Source organism: Buceros rhinoceros, unplaced genomic scaffold (assembly GCF_000710305.1).
Source record: "Buceros rhinoceros silvestris isolate BGI_N320 unplaced genomic scaffold, ASM71030v1 scaffold5075, whole genome shotgun sequence".
Taxonomy (NCBI): Eukaryota; Metazoa; Chordata; class Aves; order Bucerotiformes; family Bucerotidae; genus Buceros; species Buceros rhinoceros.
This window is the reverse complement of record NW_010414442.1, coordinates 5,667-21,352: the sequence shown is the minus strand read 5'-3', so window position 1 is coordinate 21,352 and position 15,686 is coordinate 5,667. Positions and strand designations below refer to the sequence as shown.

At 40.4% G+C, this 15,686-nt stretch overlaps 1 protein-coding gene across 2 annotated transcripts in view; it reads right to left on the bottom strand.

Moving 5' to 3' along the window:
- FAM120A (family with sequence similarity 120A) overlaps positions 1–15,686 on the bottom strand; it is a 45,914-nt gene that overhangs the window by 29,729 nt on the left and 499 nt on the right. The window contains exons 2-6 of one of the 2 annotated variants that reach the window (XM_010137087.1): positions 10,702–10,784; positions 2,331–2,459; positions 1,988–2,084; positions 823–920; positions 247–530 (exon numbers count right to left, since the gene is read on the bottom strand). In XM_010137087.1, coding sequence (XP_010135389.1) covers positions 247–530; positions 823–920; positions 1,988–2,084; positions 2,331–2,459; positions 10,702–10,784 — 691 coding nt within the window. Of the gene's footprint in view, positions 1–246; positions 531–822; positions 924–1,987; positions 2,085–2,330; positions 2,460–10,701; positions 10,785–15,686 lie in introns of both variants that reach the window. The other variant, XM_010137088.1, reaches the window with a different exon arrangement.

Here is a 15,686-nt window from a genome sequence, read left to right as displayed (position 1 = left end):
ATAAAACGTAATTGGGAAAACACCCAACATTATTTAGTTTTGGATTTCTGCCTGTTAAGGAACAAGGTGACTAGAGTGAACTGTGGCTGCATTTGCAGTCGTAGTGCCCTAAAATTGCTTTTTTGTTAAGGTCTGTCATATCACTCATTTGCGGGTTTCTTACTTTCTCGACACTGGTGAATGACTGTGAAAGTAAATCTATTTTAACAGGAGCCAAGCAAGAAAACATCCTCATGAAAAACTTACTTCACTGCACCTCCACTGCCTTCATCGTTGTCGGAGGATGAAGATGTCGAAGAGGCAGGAAAATAGGCTGAATCCACATGATTAGGGCTCCCGCTCTGAGCTGGATTTATTGGAGAAGATCGTTCATACAATGGTGTATGTTTTCCTTCATGAGGAATGTTACTGTAGTTGTTCTGCTCAGAAAGACTTTTTCCACCTGCTTCCAAGGTGATGGCTGGCTCAGAGAGACTGTATGGGTATGGACCCTGACCTTGGGCTCCACCCTGACTGGACATCTGCTGGGCCTAAAATGAAGTGATCGTTCTTAAGCACAGGTACCAAAAAAGCTTTTCTTTTAAAACAAACCACATTATTTCATCAAGTGGCATTTTCCCAATGTATACATTGACTCTTGGCCATCTTGGGCATCCACAGAAATTGTTCCGCCAGTCTGTGCCATCACTCTAGTTCCAGACGTAAAATTCAACCAGTAAACACCCATGCCAGAAAGGTGAAGACACACCTTTCCCACCTACATTTTGATTTGATGAGTACCGTGGGTTTCTCCCAAGAAGAAGGGCAGAGGGCTGCACTTACCGCAGGTTTTGCTTGTAGTGAGGTCTGTGGAATGTTAAGCATCTGAGAAGGAACATATGGTGGCACTATCCCAGGCATACCAAACTGGTTTGGTCTGGCTGCTGTATAGCAAACAGTGAGGAGGGGAAAAAACAGAATAATAACAAAAAAAATAAAAACCAAATCACTCATGAAAACACTCACTATTTGACACAAGTGTTACCCTTTTCATCCATTAGCTTCTACGGATTATTTATTCCTGTTCTGTTAGTACTACCATTTTCTAGTATGCCTTTAAGTCAGTTTTATTCATTTTTGCCTTTTAATAAAAATATCTGTAGCTTCTGACTTATTCTACTTGTCTCACCTTTCTCAGCTCTTTGTATCTCACAGTACTGCACATTTCTGACAATCAAAGGAAGCTTGAAAAAAAAAAAGCCCAAGAGATGCGATGATGAAGCAGCCAGCAAAACCAATGCCACACAGACACATAATGCTGGCACCTTCCACCACTTGAATATTTGACCCAGAGTAGCCTTAATGCCCTTTAATGCAGTCTTTGAACATAAATACAGACACTCCACTCCCAAAAAAAGAGAAGGAAAAGGTAACTAGCATACCAGTATGGTAAAAGAAAATCTTTGAAAAATTTCAGCTTGAATTACATTTTACTGTTAAGAACAAGGGGAGTGTAGTAAATCCTGTCATCATACAGTTCATTTGGAAGCTTTGAGAATAATATGCAATGCCAGAACAACTAGTGGCTGCAATCTAAGCAGGTTTGCTATGACATCAAAAACTCAAAGACTAAAAAGGGATTTCTAAAACATGTCAGGTAAGTCCAGTGAGAAGCAGGAAAGATGTTTTATGGAATATAAATAGAAACTGTCTTCATGGTTGTAACCAGTCACCAGATTCCAGTTCTGGACAGCAACCAAGTGTCCTAATGCTGGAACTGATGCACCAATTGTTAAGAGGAAAATCAGCCCAGGATGTTCTTCTTTTGGGGAAAGAACACAATCTCTGTGTATCTGCTATCAAAACCTTCTTTTGAAACCTAATATTTCATGAAAATTGCCAGAGAGTATAAACATTTTTGTAAGTTCCTGCTAACAATACCATTTCTGATTTAGGGCTGTCTCAGGTTTTAGTTAAAATGAAAAGCCTTATTTCTTTAATTACTTACCTAGGTAATGTGATGGATGAAATGGCATAGGTTTATTAGTTGCTGAGTAATAAGCAACTGCTCTCTTAAATCGAGTAACTTTGTCATCTGTTCTAGACTGAAATAAAAAAATAAGATCTGTTAGGAGCAACTCCAGGCATGCCACCTATAGGTCAGCACTGTACTGCAGAGCAGTTAACTGCGGAAGTGAAATTAGGGTATCGAACACACTGCGTGTACCAACAGATCCTTACCATCACCTGATGAAAGCACAATTTTTACAGAATGCAATTCTTCGACACAAATGTACAGCACAACTGGTTAAAAAACAAAAAATAAAGAAGTATTTTGCTTTGAACTTTACCTGTGAATGTTGAAAAACATCTTTTGCTATGGCATCCAAATCAGTGGTGTCCTGAATGTTACGGACGTAGTCAGCTACAGCTTTGATCACTACGTCACATGGTGGTAAAACTAACTGGTGAGCACGTACCTGTGCAAACAAACACACGCACCAGGCTGAAATAACAAGGCACTCCAAGATACTCCAGTTATACAGCAAAGAATTAAACTGTTAATTTACTGATATAAAATATACTCACAAATTCCATGTTGCCAGACAGTATCTAACTATTTGGGGGCTTTCCACCTTGTTTGTAAGACTTCACCTTGAACAATTGCTCATACGTGTGTAACTACACCATAGATGAAAAATATATGTGAAACTTCACCTCTACGTAAATATTTGCTGGTTAAATACTAGCTCCAACAACAAACAAGGTCAACAACGCTCGTTATTTCACCGCTTTCTAGTTGAACATTGCCTCTAGTGCAAATGCTTTATCTAATATGCATACATCCATTTTACATAGATATACATGTACTCTTTTTGACACAGTTTATATTCTGAATGTCAAATGGTATCAGAATTGATCAAAGAGAACAGGGAGATCTCTGTGTACACAGAAAAGGGAGGGTTTGAAAAACAAGTGGAGAGAAGGAGTACCTCAAGGAAACTTACTTTCAAGATTCTACAGAAACTGGCTTAAAAATCATTAATTAAGGATTACAGTTTAGTAATTCGTGTTTTCAAATTTCCTGTATTTCATTATCTGTAGCAGAATATACTCATACAGCTCCACATTACCTATGACATTTCAGGCAAAAGTTTTTTTTTTCGTTTACATTATACATCAACAACAATGATGTCCATGTTTCTCTTGATGCTGGGACGTGAGAACAGTTACTTTGTCTTTCAGGCACTTCAGTATCAACATGCTTACAGGGCTGTTCAATCTTTTTGCAGACACTGAGGAAATTAAGGTAATTCCTTTGATAAAATAGTTTCAATATTCCAGCATTAAAGCAACTGATGTTTCACCATTCAGTGAGAGTTGTGTCTGACCTCCCATATTCACCAACTATTTTAAAGGGATGAGAAACACACACTTAACCGCATGCTAAGTATTTCCCTCAAGTTTAAAACCTGAGCCCATGTAGACCAGGGATCTGTCTGCAAATCAGAGTCCACCATACCATCTACTCAAGACATTAGAAAGAGGATGAATTCTCATGGATTCACTGGTCACTGATTCCGGCCACAGGCTTGAAAAATAAGAATCACTCTGTAGCAAAAGACCTCTCTTCGGAGTGAGAAGAAAGAGCTAGAAGAACTTTGTGGGACGACATCCAAAGCCCCTACAGACGAAGCTCCTGCAACTTGGTGACTGGCAGCTGCAAATGCTCGTGCTGTACCAGGAACTTCTACACTCAGCTCTTTACCTTCTTGTGTCCACATGGAGAAAGGAGGGGAACAGGACAGAACTGGAAACCCTGGACTCCCATCTCACTCTCAATAGGCTCCTCCTGAAAATAAACTGAGGATTATTCAGTGGATGACGATGGGAATTACTGCTCTTACAAGCACCGCATCATCCTATATGGGGTACAGAAACTTCAGGTCAAGCAGCCACCATGGCCCACCGGGAAATTAAAAGCAGTGAGTAGTGCTGCCATCTGGGGTTGAAGAAACTCTCAACCGCAGGCAGTTTCTGATACTTTCCCTCTGTGCCGCACAACACGCATGCTTAGAGGAGCAAGAAAGAGGTCTCCAACTACATGTCCTAAATTTTAAAGAATGCCTGAGGAATTTCTAAAAATTCAGCCTAGAACCTCTGCACAATGCTGGAGCATTCTGTCCGTGCCTGTAGGGGCAGCAAGGTGTTTGCTTATAACATATTTTAACCTGCCTGTTTGCAAATCTCAATGATTCAAGACTTGAGAGATTATTATTATTTCACAGTTCTATTTTTTAAGATATGAGAAAACATGAAAAATCTTTAGGCGAGCATTCTACACAGAGGTACAGAAAACACTGCAATTCAGCCTTGTCAGAAATGTTTATGTAGAATTCTGATACTTCACTAGTTTTATCTTTGAAACTTCAAAATCTGCACCACAACCCCTTTTTATTTTATATGGAGCCTACCACATGTCATTATTTTCTTTCCTGCCCTTGTTTGATCCACTTATGCAATTTTTCATATTTAGACCATGGAATTTTTGCTCAGATTCCCATTCGTATTAATTTCCTTCTCCTAATGCCTACTTTGTACAAATGTCAGGATATTCATTGTATACCTGGTCATTCTGTAACAGAGATGAGCTCCACATTTTATGGGCCTGAATTAAGCATAGCTCTATTTAGTGTAGTCAGTGACACAGTAATTATTTCTCTCCCAGACAGTAAATTCCAAATTTTCACTAGTGCATTCTGAATATATACCACAACACTAAAAATAGATCACATTTGCGTGTAAGCCTACAGTCACAAATACTGATGATAAAATTTTGCACCCAATCTGCAAGCAGGAGCAATAGATTTTCCTCTCCTGGTAATCTCAGTCATTTCATGAACACCAACCATCTTATTTGTACGTGTAACAATTACACATCTCCAGAGCGGCTGAATCATAACATGGCTGTGTTGTGTTAGATGAGCTCTCTGCAGAGAGTTTCCTTGGAGAAACCTAGCACTACTACCCAAGCGTTCTGCAATCCCTGCTTGAGAATTCCGTGTGTGAAAGGAGTAAGCAGTCATCAGCTATACGTGATCTTCGTGACAGTAATATTTAACAAACCACCACAAGAGAAGACACTGCAGTATTCAGCTCAGACCCTAGAAGTATGAAGCTCGAGTGAGACCTGTTAAGGGCTTACTATGCTTTTCGGCCCACTTTAGCTGCTTTTAAACAAACAGCCTCAAGACCTCACTGGGGCATATTCTTAATTAAATTAATTCTTAATTAAAGTGAGGCCTTCTACGTATTAAAGATTTAGAGACATTTCAGACATTTGGATTTTAGGTTTCTTATCCTGTTTCAAAAGCATCCAGTTCACACGTGAGAACACCCTCAAAACTGAAAATGTCATGACCTACACAGAAGCCAGAAAGGAAAAGTGGAGAAATAAGATGTACTTTCTCGATAATAAAGCAGAAAAGATTTTGATTCATTTTAGAACTTTCCAGAAATCCAAAACTGCAGATTTTGTACTGAATCATAAATAATGTTTCTAATACTGTGTGCATTAAAATACAGGCTGAGTCTCACAAAGTGTCAGATATGGGAAAAATTAACACTTAACAGCAAAAGTTATAGAAAATAACTTACTTCTACTTGCACACAAAGCACCTCAGAGCAAAATCAGCTCATATTTCACCTATTTCTCATTGTAAGATATTTCTTCCTAGAAGCTATTTTTTCCTTATCCTCTACGGAAGAGGTTCAGACAACACGGAAAATCGCTTTTGGAAAGGCAGAGAAGTGGGTCCCACGGTTGGAGGTGATCGGGTTACAAGTGTGACATCTGCAAACGGCACGGTTCTCTGCTAGGTGTAAAGGACTACTTCCAGTTCATGACAGAGCACTGACAAACATCACAGGAGACCTATTAGTACACTCTGAGAAGAGTCACTGGAGAAAGAAAATTAATTCTACATAGCTATTTGTCCAAATGAGAGCAGCGAGCAACATTACAAGCCCAAAAGCTACGAGATAAAAAATGTCTTTGTTTTGACAAAACAAATTTGCAAAAAGGTTTATTGAAAGAGAACAGACTCACATACGTGTAACTCCACGGGGTTAGTAGGATACTGCAGAAGGTACCCAAGCCACATGTGGGAAAAGCTCCCCAGTTCTGGGACAACTCCAGTTGCCCACTCCCACTTTTGAAGCCTTCAGAAGCTAATCAACACAAATATCAGCATTTACTTGTGGCTGCTGGAAACAAGATAATCACTTCAGCTTTATTTTCGAACAAAGAGACCTCAAACATTCAGTTACTGTGAGGTGACATATAGGGAAGTTTTTTTGTTCACTGGTGAGAGAAAAGGTTGAAGATGTGAGGAATACTGCCACAATTTTTTTTCTAGTAATTTGTTAGAGCTCGCATCCACGCTGTTTGGATCTTGTATAGGCCTTTGAATGTTAAAAACATTTAATCTTACGAGCTTGTAGTGCATCTGATCTAACAACAGATAGAAGATCTGAAGATCGGGTTATTCCATCAGAAATTCTCTCTCCTCCTCCCTCCATCTTGCTTGGGAAACCAACCTCTTTCTACTTATGCATGTCTTGATGGTAACAAGAACACACACAACATAGACATCATTTGCTAACAACTCAGACACACAGGGCTCTGAGAAAACCATATCTAACCAGAGGACTACAAATGATGTCAGAAAGAAAAGGGGTTGGCAGAAACACAGGCTAAAGATGTGATACAGGCAGACTTCGTATAAGACAACCTGCACAACAACCCTGCACACTACCCCCAACTCAAGGGCTGGCCTGCCATCAGAAAGACCTAAACAAGGTAGAGGAATGAGCCAATGGGAGCTCTAAGGAATTCAATGGCTACAAAAGCAAAGTCTTGCCCCCTGGCAGGCTGGAGTTGTTCCAGAAAAGGACCTGGGGCTCTTGGAAGAAGGCAAACTGAACAGGAGCCAGCAGGGTGCCCTGGCCGCAGAGAATACCAGTGGCATAGCCAATAGACTGAGGGGACTTGCTCCTCAGCACTCACTAGATCACCACTAGAGCACTGCATTCATTTTTGGGCTCAAGTTTAATGTCAAAGTTGAGCTAGTTCTGCAGAAGGCCATCAAGACAGTTAAGGAGTTGGAGCACTTACTCTATAAGAAAAGGTTGAGGGAATGGGGCTTATTCAGCCTGGCAAAGCCGAGGCTTTGGAGATACCTAACAGCAGGCTTCCAATACCAAGAACACAGAGCCAGGCTCTTCACAGTGGGGCATTGCGGAAGAACGAGAGACAACAGACATAGCCTGAAACCAGACAAGTTCAGACTGTATGCAGGGTAGAACATCTTTACCACTAGGACTGTGCAACCACACAGCAGACTGCCAGACAGGTTGTGCAGCCTCCAACCTCGGAGACTTTCAAGGCTAGTCTAGGCAAAGTCCTCGGCAACCTGCTCTGACCACAAGCTGACCATGCTTTTAGCAGGAGGCTGGACTTCCTGAGGTCCGTTCAGATCTGCATCACCCTATGATGAGCTTTAGTATCAAAATACCCGACAGACACTTCTGTTCCCCCTTTGTTATTTGAGCAACAGCAAATTGCCCAAGCATCTACTCAGCATCTTAAGTCTTCCTCTGGCAGACACCCTCTGAAGTCAGCAAAGACAGACAGGAATTTACAAGAGCAGTTCAGAGAAGGGGCCTAACCTACATAGTTTGAATTGCCTTCTGGAAGCACCTCTCTTTACCTCTCTACCAAGATGAACCAAGGAGATTTAGGTTTCTCTGCATATTCTTCTTTTCAGAGAGATTGCACTAAGACTCCTTTCTAAGGTTACCTTGTGAACTAAAAGTCAGCACTTCTTTGGCGGTAGGTGCTCCCAAGCACTAATTCATTCCAGAGGTAAGAAACTGCCCTCCTAATACCATCATGATGGTATTACATGCTGATCTCGAAGCTCCACACTGTAACAAGCTTTCCTAGTACAGGGACCGAATTGTCTTTGTCTTAAAGATAAATCCCAAAGCACATGAATAAAAAGCAGTACAATGCCAGTTTCCAAACAAGGTCAGTGGTCAAATTATTTCTCAGGAAGTCTATCAATTCCTTTCTTGATTCAACTTCTGATTCAGGCCGTGTTTCCAGTGAACTCTGCTCTCAGTCAGGGAACAGGGTGCAAGCACAGGTCCAGCACATGAACTATGTCGTTATCTGTTTAGGCACGGACATTTAGACAGACAAGATCCTGACTCAGAACAGCCTGCAGGTCAGGTTTTGATTCTTCTTCCTCTTTTGCAGCAACAGCACTTCAAATCTCTTCATTTAGATTTGTCTCTGGAACCGTAACACTTTCGCTGAGCTGATGGTCACTGTACTCTCAAAGGCATGGCTTTTTATCCTGCATATGGACGTTCTCCTAACTGTTACGTTCATTTCCTCCTAGATATGAAATGTGGATTCTTCCTTTCCATTTCCCTTCCTCTTTTCTGTTTCAACTCAGCTGCTCCTAGATGAATGCACCACCCCTCAGGTGTTTAAAACACAGGTACAAGTTCCCTGGCTTTGCTTTTTTTCACCTCACTATGTTGACAACCTGGTACGCCCATTTTATACTAGCTAAAGCTGGTAGTTTATTCTCTGAGTTACACTTTTTGACTGGTGAACTAGCAAAGCTTCTCTCATCAGAAAAGCAGTTGTTTTGCTACATCATAACAGAAGATGGAGAAAGAATGCCGATAAAAACCTGTATGTTAACTGTCACACTTCTCAGTGAAAAGCAACAACTCAGGCCTGTGGGAACTGAACCTGTGAGCTCTGATGCCCAAGACAACACTGTCTTAGAAACAAAAGACCAGAGTCTTCACACACACAGAACAAGTTTTCTAAATCCCGAGTTGAACTGGGTACAGAATTAGAGCCCTTGGTTCCTGAGTATGGAGAGTACTCAACAGTAACTCTGTATGGACTCAGTATCGCAAAGTCTGGAAGTGTAGCCCAGGGATGATGTCCTGGGCAACCACGACAACTTCCACGCCCCCACCCCCTCTTCTTTCAGTCTCCACCACTGCTTATACTTTTCATAACTGTTCTGAAACTACTTCTTGCTCTCAAGCTTGTGGTGATAAAAATGTGTCTTTTAGTTATTTTGAGCATTCATAAAATACACAAGATATTCAGCTTCCTGCACATCTACAATTAACAGAAATGGACCCTGCAGAGAGAGCTGTATTGACATCACTGACACACTAGTATGTTAAATGAAATTAAACCAAATTAATGAGCTACTGAAACAAGTTATAACTTCAAACTATGAGCACTGTTGAAACAGAAGCTAAAATAGAAAAAGAAAAAAAAAGGGCAAGTTGTTCCATGACCAGTAACTACTGAGGCTTGGTTTCCTGTAGACTTGTGTCCTTGTGCTTTAGCCCTCCTTGTTTCTCTCCCTTTGACATCATTATCAGGCAGGAGACAGAAATGCTGTGGTTAGTCCGGGGCCATGTACTGAACAACTGGCCAGCAAGCTGCTGTGAAATCAAACACATCATGTGTTGTGCTAGCCTTTTCCCTCAGCTGGGGTGCTAATTTGGGTCTTTTTCGCTGATAACTGTATCAGTTTTCACAGAGCCTGTAAGGGCCGCATGGAAACCCAATTAACATTGCCCAGCAGATTAAAAAAAACACAGAAGGACTGTCGAAGACCGCCCAGTCATGCCCTAAGGAAACAAGTTTCATTTCCTTAGGATGTCAATTGGTGTTTCTATTGAAAGTGTAAATCTAGAGGTGAAGATGACAAATATCTGATTTTCATTCTAGTTGAACAATTCAGTAAATATTCTCGGTGTGTGAAGTCATGTTTTGAACTGGCTGTAAAACAAGTCTACTCAGGCTAAAACAGAGAAAATTACTGGGAACATCAGAAAGTTTATCAATCATTCTGACAGAAATCCTACATTTTTACCTTTTTAGTAAAAAAATGAAAAACACAAGCACGCTCTTTCAGTCCTTCATTCTTTTTACCTCAAGTTATACAAGCACATGCACATATTTTGTTTTGCCGCTACAGTGTGGTGACACTTACCTTTCTAAACGCCGGAGCGGCAGCAGAACAAGGGATGAGTGTAACATCAAACTATCATAGCTGTTCACCAAGCAATGCTCGTGCAAGCTTTAAACACCCTGTTCAAAATCTTGAATCTGTTTTTAAATTCTACCTTCAGAGTAAAGTAAGTTACAATTTTTCAATGCTTCATAAACTTTTGGAACAGAAGGGGAAAAACCCCACCTATTTTGGCTGTAGCCATAACAAAACAGTCTTACAGAAATTCCAAGAAGTAAACGGTATGGTAGGAAGATATACCCTAGTTACTTTTGATAGTTGAAGAACATGACTAGACAAAAAAATTCTCCTCTTAAAAAAAGAAGAGAGTAAGAAGCTACATCCTCAAAGCCAAACCACACTGAAGCTACACGGCTCACGCAGCGGAAGGGCTCTGAGGGGGATCACAAAGGCTAAGTTTAGATTGTGAGGCTAATCGCCCCAGGTATCCTCTGCAGGCATCAGAGAGGGACTGGGAGACAAGAAGGTGACCAAGAACAAGAGCTCCACGTAGCTACTGTGAATTAACTTACTACACTGCTCTGATTAACCATTATGATTGATTTTAGCTTAATTGCTCATAGTTATATTAAATTAGTACCTTAAGTGAAGCTAGTGGATGTTCTGGACCAAGTAAACTCCAATGAAAGGAAGCCAAATCCTCATCAGGTAGAATATGATTACCTAGAACATAATGCAGAACTATTTAAGTACACAGTAAAACGTTACTTACTGTTTCTACACGCAGCAAAACAAATTTGCCAACAGTCCTCAATTACCGATGAACAGGATTAACAAAGAGAGATTAACCTTGCAGGTATCTTTCTTGCTCCAGAAAAACCCCATTAGCATGCTGCCTCGGCAGCAAAAAATGCCTCCCTCTGTTCCAAAAGCACACTTCCTTGACAGCCAGCTTGCTTACTGAAGCAACAGAGCCAGTCACAATGCATGGTGTCAGCCTCAACCCGGCATGTCCCGTTAGTTGATCTACACCAGCATTTAGTAATGCAGGTGCAAAGGCATAAGAACACACTATGATGCTGCCCGACACAAGCCAGTAAGGCTTTCCTGCACTCCAGCATGTGCTCGTACTGATCCACCTCGGGGCTGCCTCTGGAATCTGCCCTCTGCTCCACTGCACAGCATGGGTCAAGCCGCCAAGCAAGTTTATCTCACCTCAGGAACATGGGCAGCTCCGCTAACACTTCGCAGGTTCCCAGTTCCTGAAGTTTTTTTGCTGTTCTGACCAGGCCAGATGGGAGCCTGGGCTGGCAGCATCAAAGTAATTTGGAAATTACGTAGTTGTTCCAATGAACAGAGATAGTGGCTCTATTTACCAAGCGGTTCATACCAAATTAAGATAACTTCAATTATTTTGGGTTTTTTTTCCAAAGCACACTGAAAAATGTCTAAAAAATTCTTATGAGGAAATATTCCAAACATTTGACTTAATGAAGTCAACTAATCAAACACTGACAGTTCAGTATCTATGGATCCAAACTTCATTAAGAGCTAATAGAATGCATTACTACACTTCTTCTCGAAAAATGAAGGATATTTTCAATATCTGCTTTTACAAAGCGGCAGCTTAGCAGTGTATTTGAACTTCTCATTGCCCTGAATATATTTACAGCTTTTTAAAAATTTTTTTAAATCTCACAGTTTGGACATCTTGAACTCCTACTACTCAAAGAATACGACAAGATTCTTTGAAAACGACAGTTGTCACGTTCTTAGTATTTTGTTTGTAAAATAATTTAGGCTTTAATGCTCTTTAATGTGAAAGCTAAGAAAGGTGACCATCACCTGGCGACAAGTAGACGCCCTCTTACAGAGGGAAGTGTCCAGTCTTCTGTGTCCAGTCAATATTTCACCCACAGCTGAGATCTCCAACAAAGAGACGTTATAATCTTTATTCATTAGGAGCTAAAGTTTAAACTCACATCACAAATATCCAGTAAGTTTGTCTGTAACAGCTACATTCTTAATCAGGTCTGAAAAAATCAGCTACAGCCAGACCACTGGACAGTTCTGTGGTAACTTGCAGTAACTCCTGCAGATGCTAAGTTTACCTTTTAAACAGTCAGACCTTCCCCCCCTTATACCAAAACCTCAATCTTGTTCGGTCTCCATCTGTCATTTCAGTTAATTCCACTGGACATGCACCTAATACAGTCTGACCATTTCATCAATTCTCACCACACACTGAATTGTAGAATTAAGGATTTTGAAGCGCAGCAGTGTCTTCTGCAGTCCAAATAAGAAGTGACGCCTGTACTTACCTTACACAGTTCTAAAATTGTACTGAGAAGTAGAATGAGACTACATAACTAAACACGTTACAAAGAACTGTCACAGTGGGAAAGAGATCAGCATTACATAAGCAACCTCTATTTCTTGACCTGGCTGAACAACCTCAACATATATTGATTCTTCCCTTTTTAATGGCTTATTATAGTGTATGCCTTAGGTTTTTTTAAAGCAATTAGATTCTAACTGAAGCCATTGCCCTTTCTAAAGAGTTCACTGAATTACAGTCCTATACCTCACACGGTTTGTTTTTTTACTGCCGAAGCTTCACCTTTTTTTTTTTAATATCATTCTGCAATATTTGAGTAAAAATTTACAAAAAGAACCTGAATCAACTCTGTTTACATTAACAACAACTAGGACAGAACATTTAACAGCACACTCTTGGAGGACACAGTATCTTGGCCACATTTTACCTACCTATGACAAGGATACACCTTATATTATAAAGCTAGAAGTACAAAACCCTTCTGCATGAAAAGCTGTAAGCTATAAAAACAAACCAACCCGCATGTGTACACATAACCTGCTTGGAAAGCTATCTTCAAAAATTTGCATAGTTGGTAGAGTCAGAAAAATAATTTGCTGTAATACTTCCACAGAACCTTTATCTCTGACCGTAACTCAATCCCAAATGATTTGCCGTTCAGAATGTTTTTTAAGTGACCAGTTAGGTGTTGTTCCACAGGCTCCCCCAACTGCTCAATCATTCAAGATTTTTCTCTTTTCAGCATCCCCAAATTGATCCTTAAAGTTAATGACAAGAAAGTACCTGAAAACAAAGAAGTATTCCATATAGAGGGAAACAGATTTGCAGACCTAAAGCTGAATACTGCTACAGCTATTATGATAGTTTTGGCCTTCTGTAATTGTAAAGATTAAACCAGCAGCTTAACTGCAATTATTTCAGAATACATTAATTTATTACTAAACAAAGTACTACCATGGGGAGTTACAACGATGTACCCAGAACAGAAGAGCAATGTAACAGATTCATATGCCTTCCCATGTCACCGAGCGTTCACTTATTCTTTGCCATTGTAATTTTCTTTATTCTAATTACCAGGTTCAGAAGAGACCCAAAGAGGATGCAGGAGCAAGTACAAATAACCCATGAAGCCAGACAAGCCATCAGATATTGAATAAAAATATAAACACTTAGATCTGAATAAGCTACCCTGCTCTAAACATATTGTACTCTACACACGATTATGTGCCTATATGCATTTATTTCTTACACATTTTTGCATAATATGGCTATATACATTTTTTATTAAACTGAATTTACTATATTCCTAAGGCTGCAGTACTTTTAGTTACCAGTACTTTAAATCAAACAGTATCTGTTTGTTGTAAGCTATCTCCCAGTATACTTAGGTTCCCTAATATTCACTAATATAAAAACACCCCACCCCACAGGAAGAACTCTGAAGTGCCTTCTGCTCTAACCCTGACACCTGCTTACTCATACTGAACACACACACACACAGAAGAAATTCAGAAGAATACACAACACTAAACTTGTAGCACAGTCAGGTTTTTTAGCCTTTGTACTAATTCAGAAAAAAAACCCAAAAGCTACAAAATATCTCTCTAGCAATCATGTGAAATGACCATAAGTTTCTATCTCCTACGAGCAAGCTGAAAAAACATCTCGTTATACAAGATATCAAGAGAGAAAAATATTCAAGAGCTTCTTGCATTAAATTGCAAGACCTTCAGAAAATTTTCCAGAATATTTTTCACCTGCCATTTAATATAACCAAGCAATGACTCGACCAGCCACGCCGCCATTAACTCTGTGCCAAGGTAAAACGATGTCATTCACATGTACTTCGCATTAATTCCGTGAAGCCCATCTACAACTGCTTTTCAAGCAGTAATTCTTACTCACTGAATTGGCATGCAACGACTTATTTATAGACTCCAAAACAAAGCTCTGCAAGTATGGCCTGTCATGCTTTTTACTCAGAGTTCCTGTTTGAAATCACAGCTCGGCTGACCCTCTGCCGCTCCTCCCTACAGCCATGCAGGCAGGTAACCACTCTGGAGAGGAAAAACCACACCCTGATGAAAAGCAACCTTGACCAGCCAAATACTTGTGGCTTTCTACTGTAAGATGGTGTGGTTCTCTCCTCCTTAACATGGAAGGTACTTGCCTGGACTAGAAACGATTTAATACTAAAGACTACTAATAGTTTAGTAGCTTAAAGCAGTAATATGTAGCCTCTCTCATTCACAGCTTTCACATCAGAAATTCTTCAATCATGTACCCACACTAAAACACAAAGTTCTTGAGAAAATAAAAAGAAAATCCAGTTTTCTTAATTTGTTTGCTCAGTACACCAAAATCAAGAACTGTTCCATGCTTATGTACCCCAAAAGAAGCTGGAATGCTGTTTTAAATAGATCTTATTAATTGGAGTAATCTTTACTCTTCACTGAGAATGACAGCTATTCCCCACCACCGCTGTGGAAATACAGTGTGTTAAAATTGCCCTGTTTAAGCAGAGATGTGAAACTGAAGTCCTTCCCACCTACTGCTCCTTAAAGACACCCCACCACCCAGCACTGAGAGCAGGAGTGCTAAAAAACTATCCAAACAAAACTAAAAAGGTGCTGATTGCTGGTGCTTTCAGAAACATGGAGTTTCACTCAATTATATAATACAATACATTTCTGGTGCAGCTGACTTTCTGCCCAATACCCATTTCTGAGGGAAAACAAGCCCCTGCAATCCAAACATCTTCACTCCAGCTATGCTATTTTTAGGTAGAACACGAAGCAGGACATAATTATGCTTTCTCAGTCTGGAAAGTGCATTATTAAAAGAAGAGCTCATAAGGTCTACAGAAGTAGACCTCTATATAAGACCAAAACGAGCAGAACCACAACTGTCCTGAGTCTACCCACCCACCCACCCACTGAAAGCATTCTGGCTTGGCAGAGCTTTGCAGAATTCCTACTTTCTACTCCTGATTACAGACAGCCACAATTTGCATCGCTCACAGGTCTCTACAAATTCAGCATGTCTGGCCTCACACAAACTACAGAAGTAGACCTCTATATAAGACCAAAACGAGCAGAACCACAACTGTCCTGAGTCTACCCACCCACCCACCCACTGAAAGCATTCTGGCTTGGCAGAGCTTTGCAGAATTCCTACTTTCTACTCCTGATTACAGACAGCCACAATTTGCATCGCTCACAGGTCTCTACAAATTCAGCATGTCTGGCCTCACACAAATGCACCCGGCCCACCTCAAGTACAGTAGG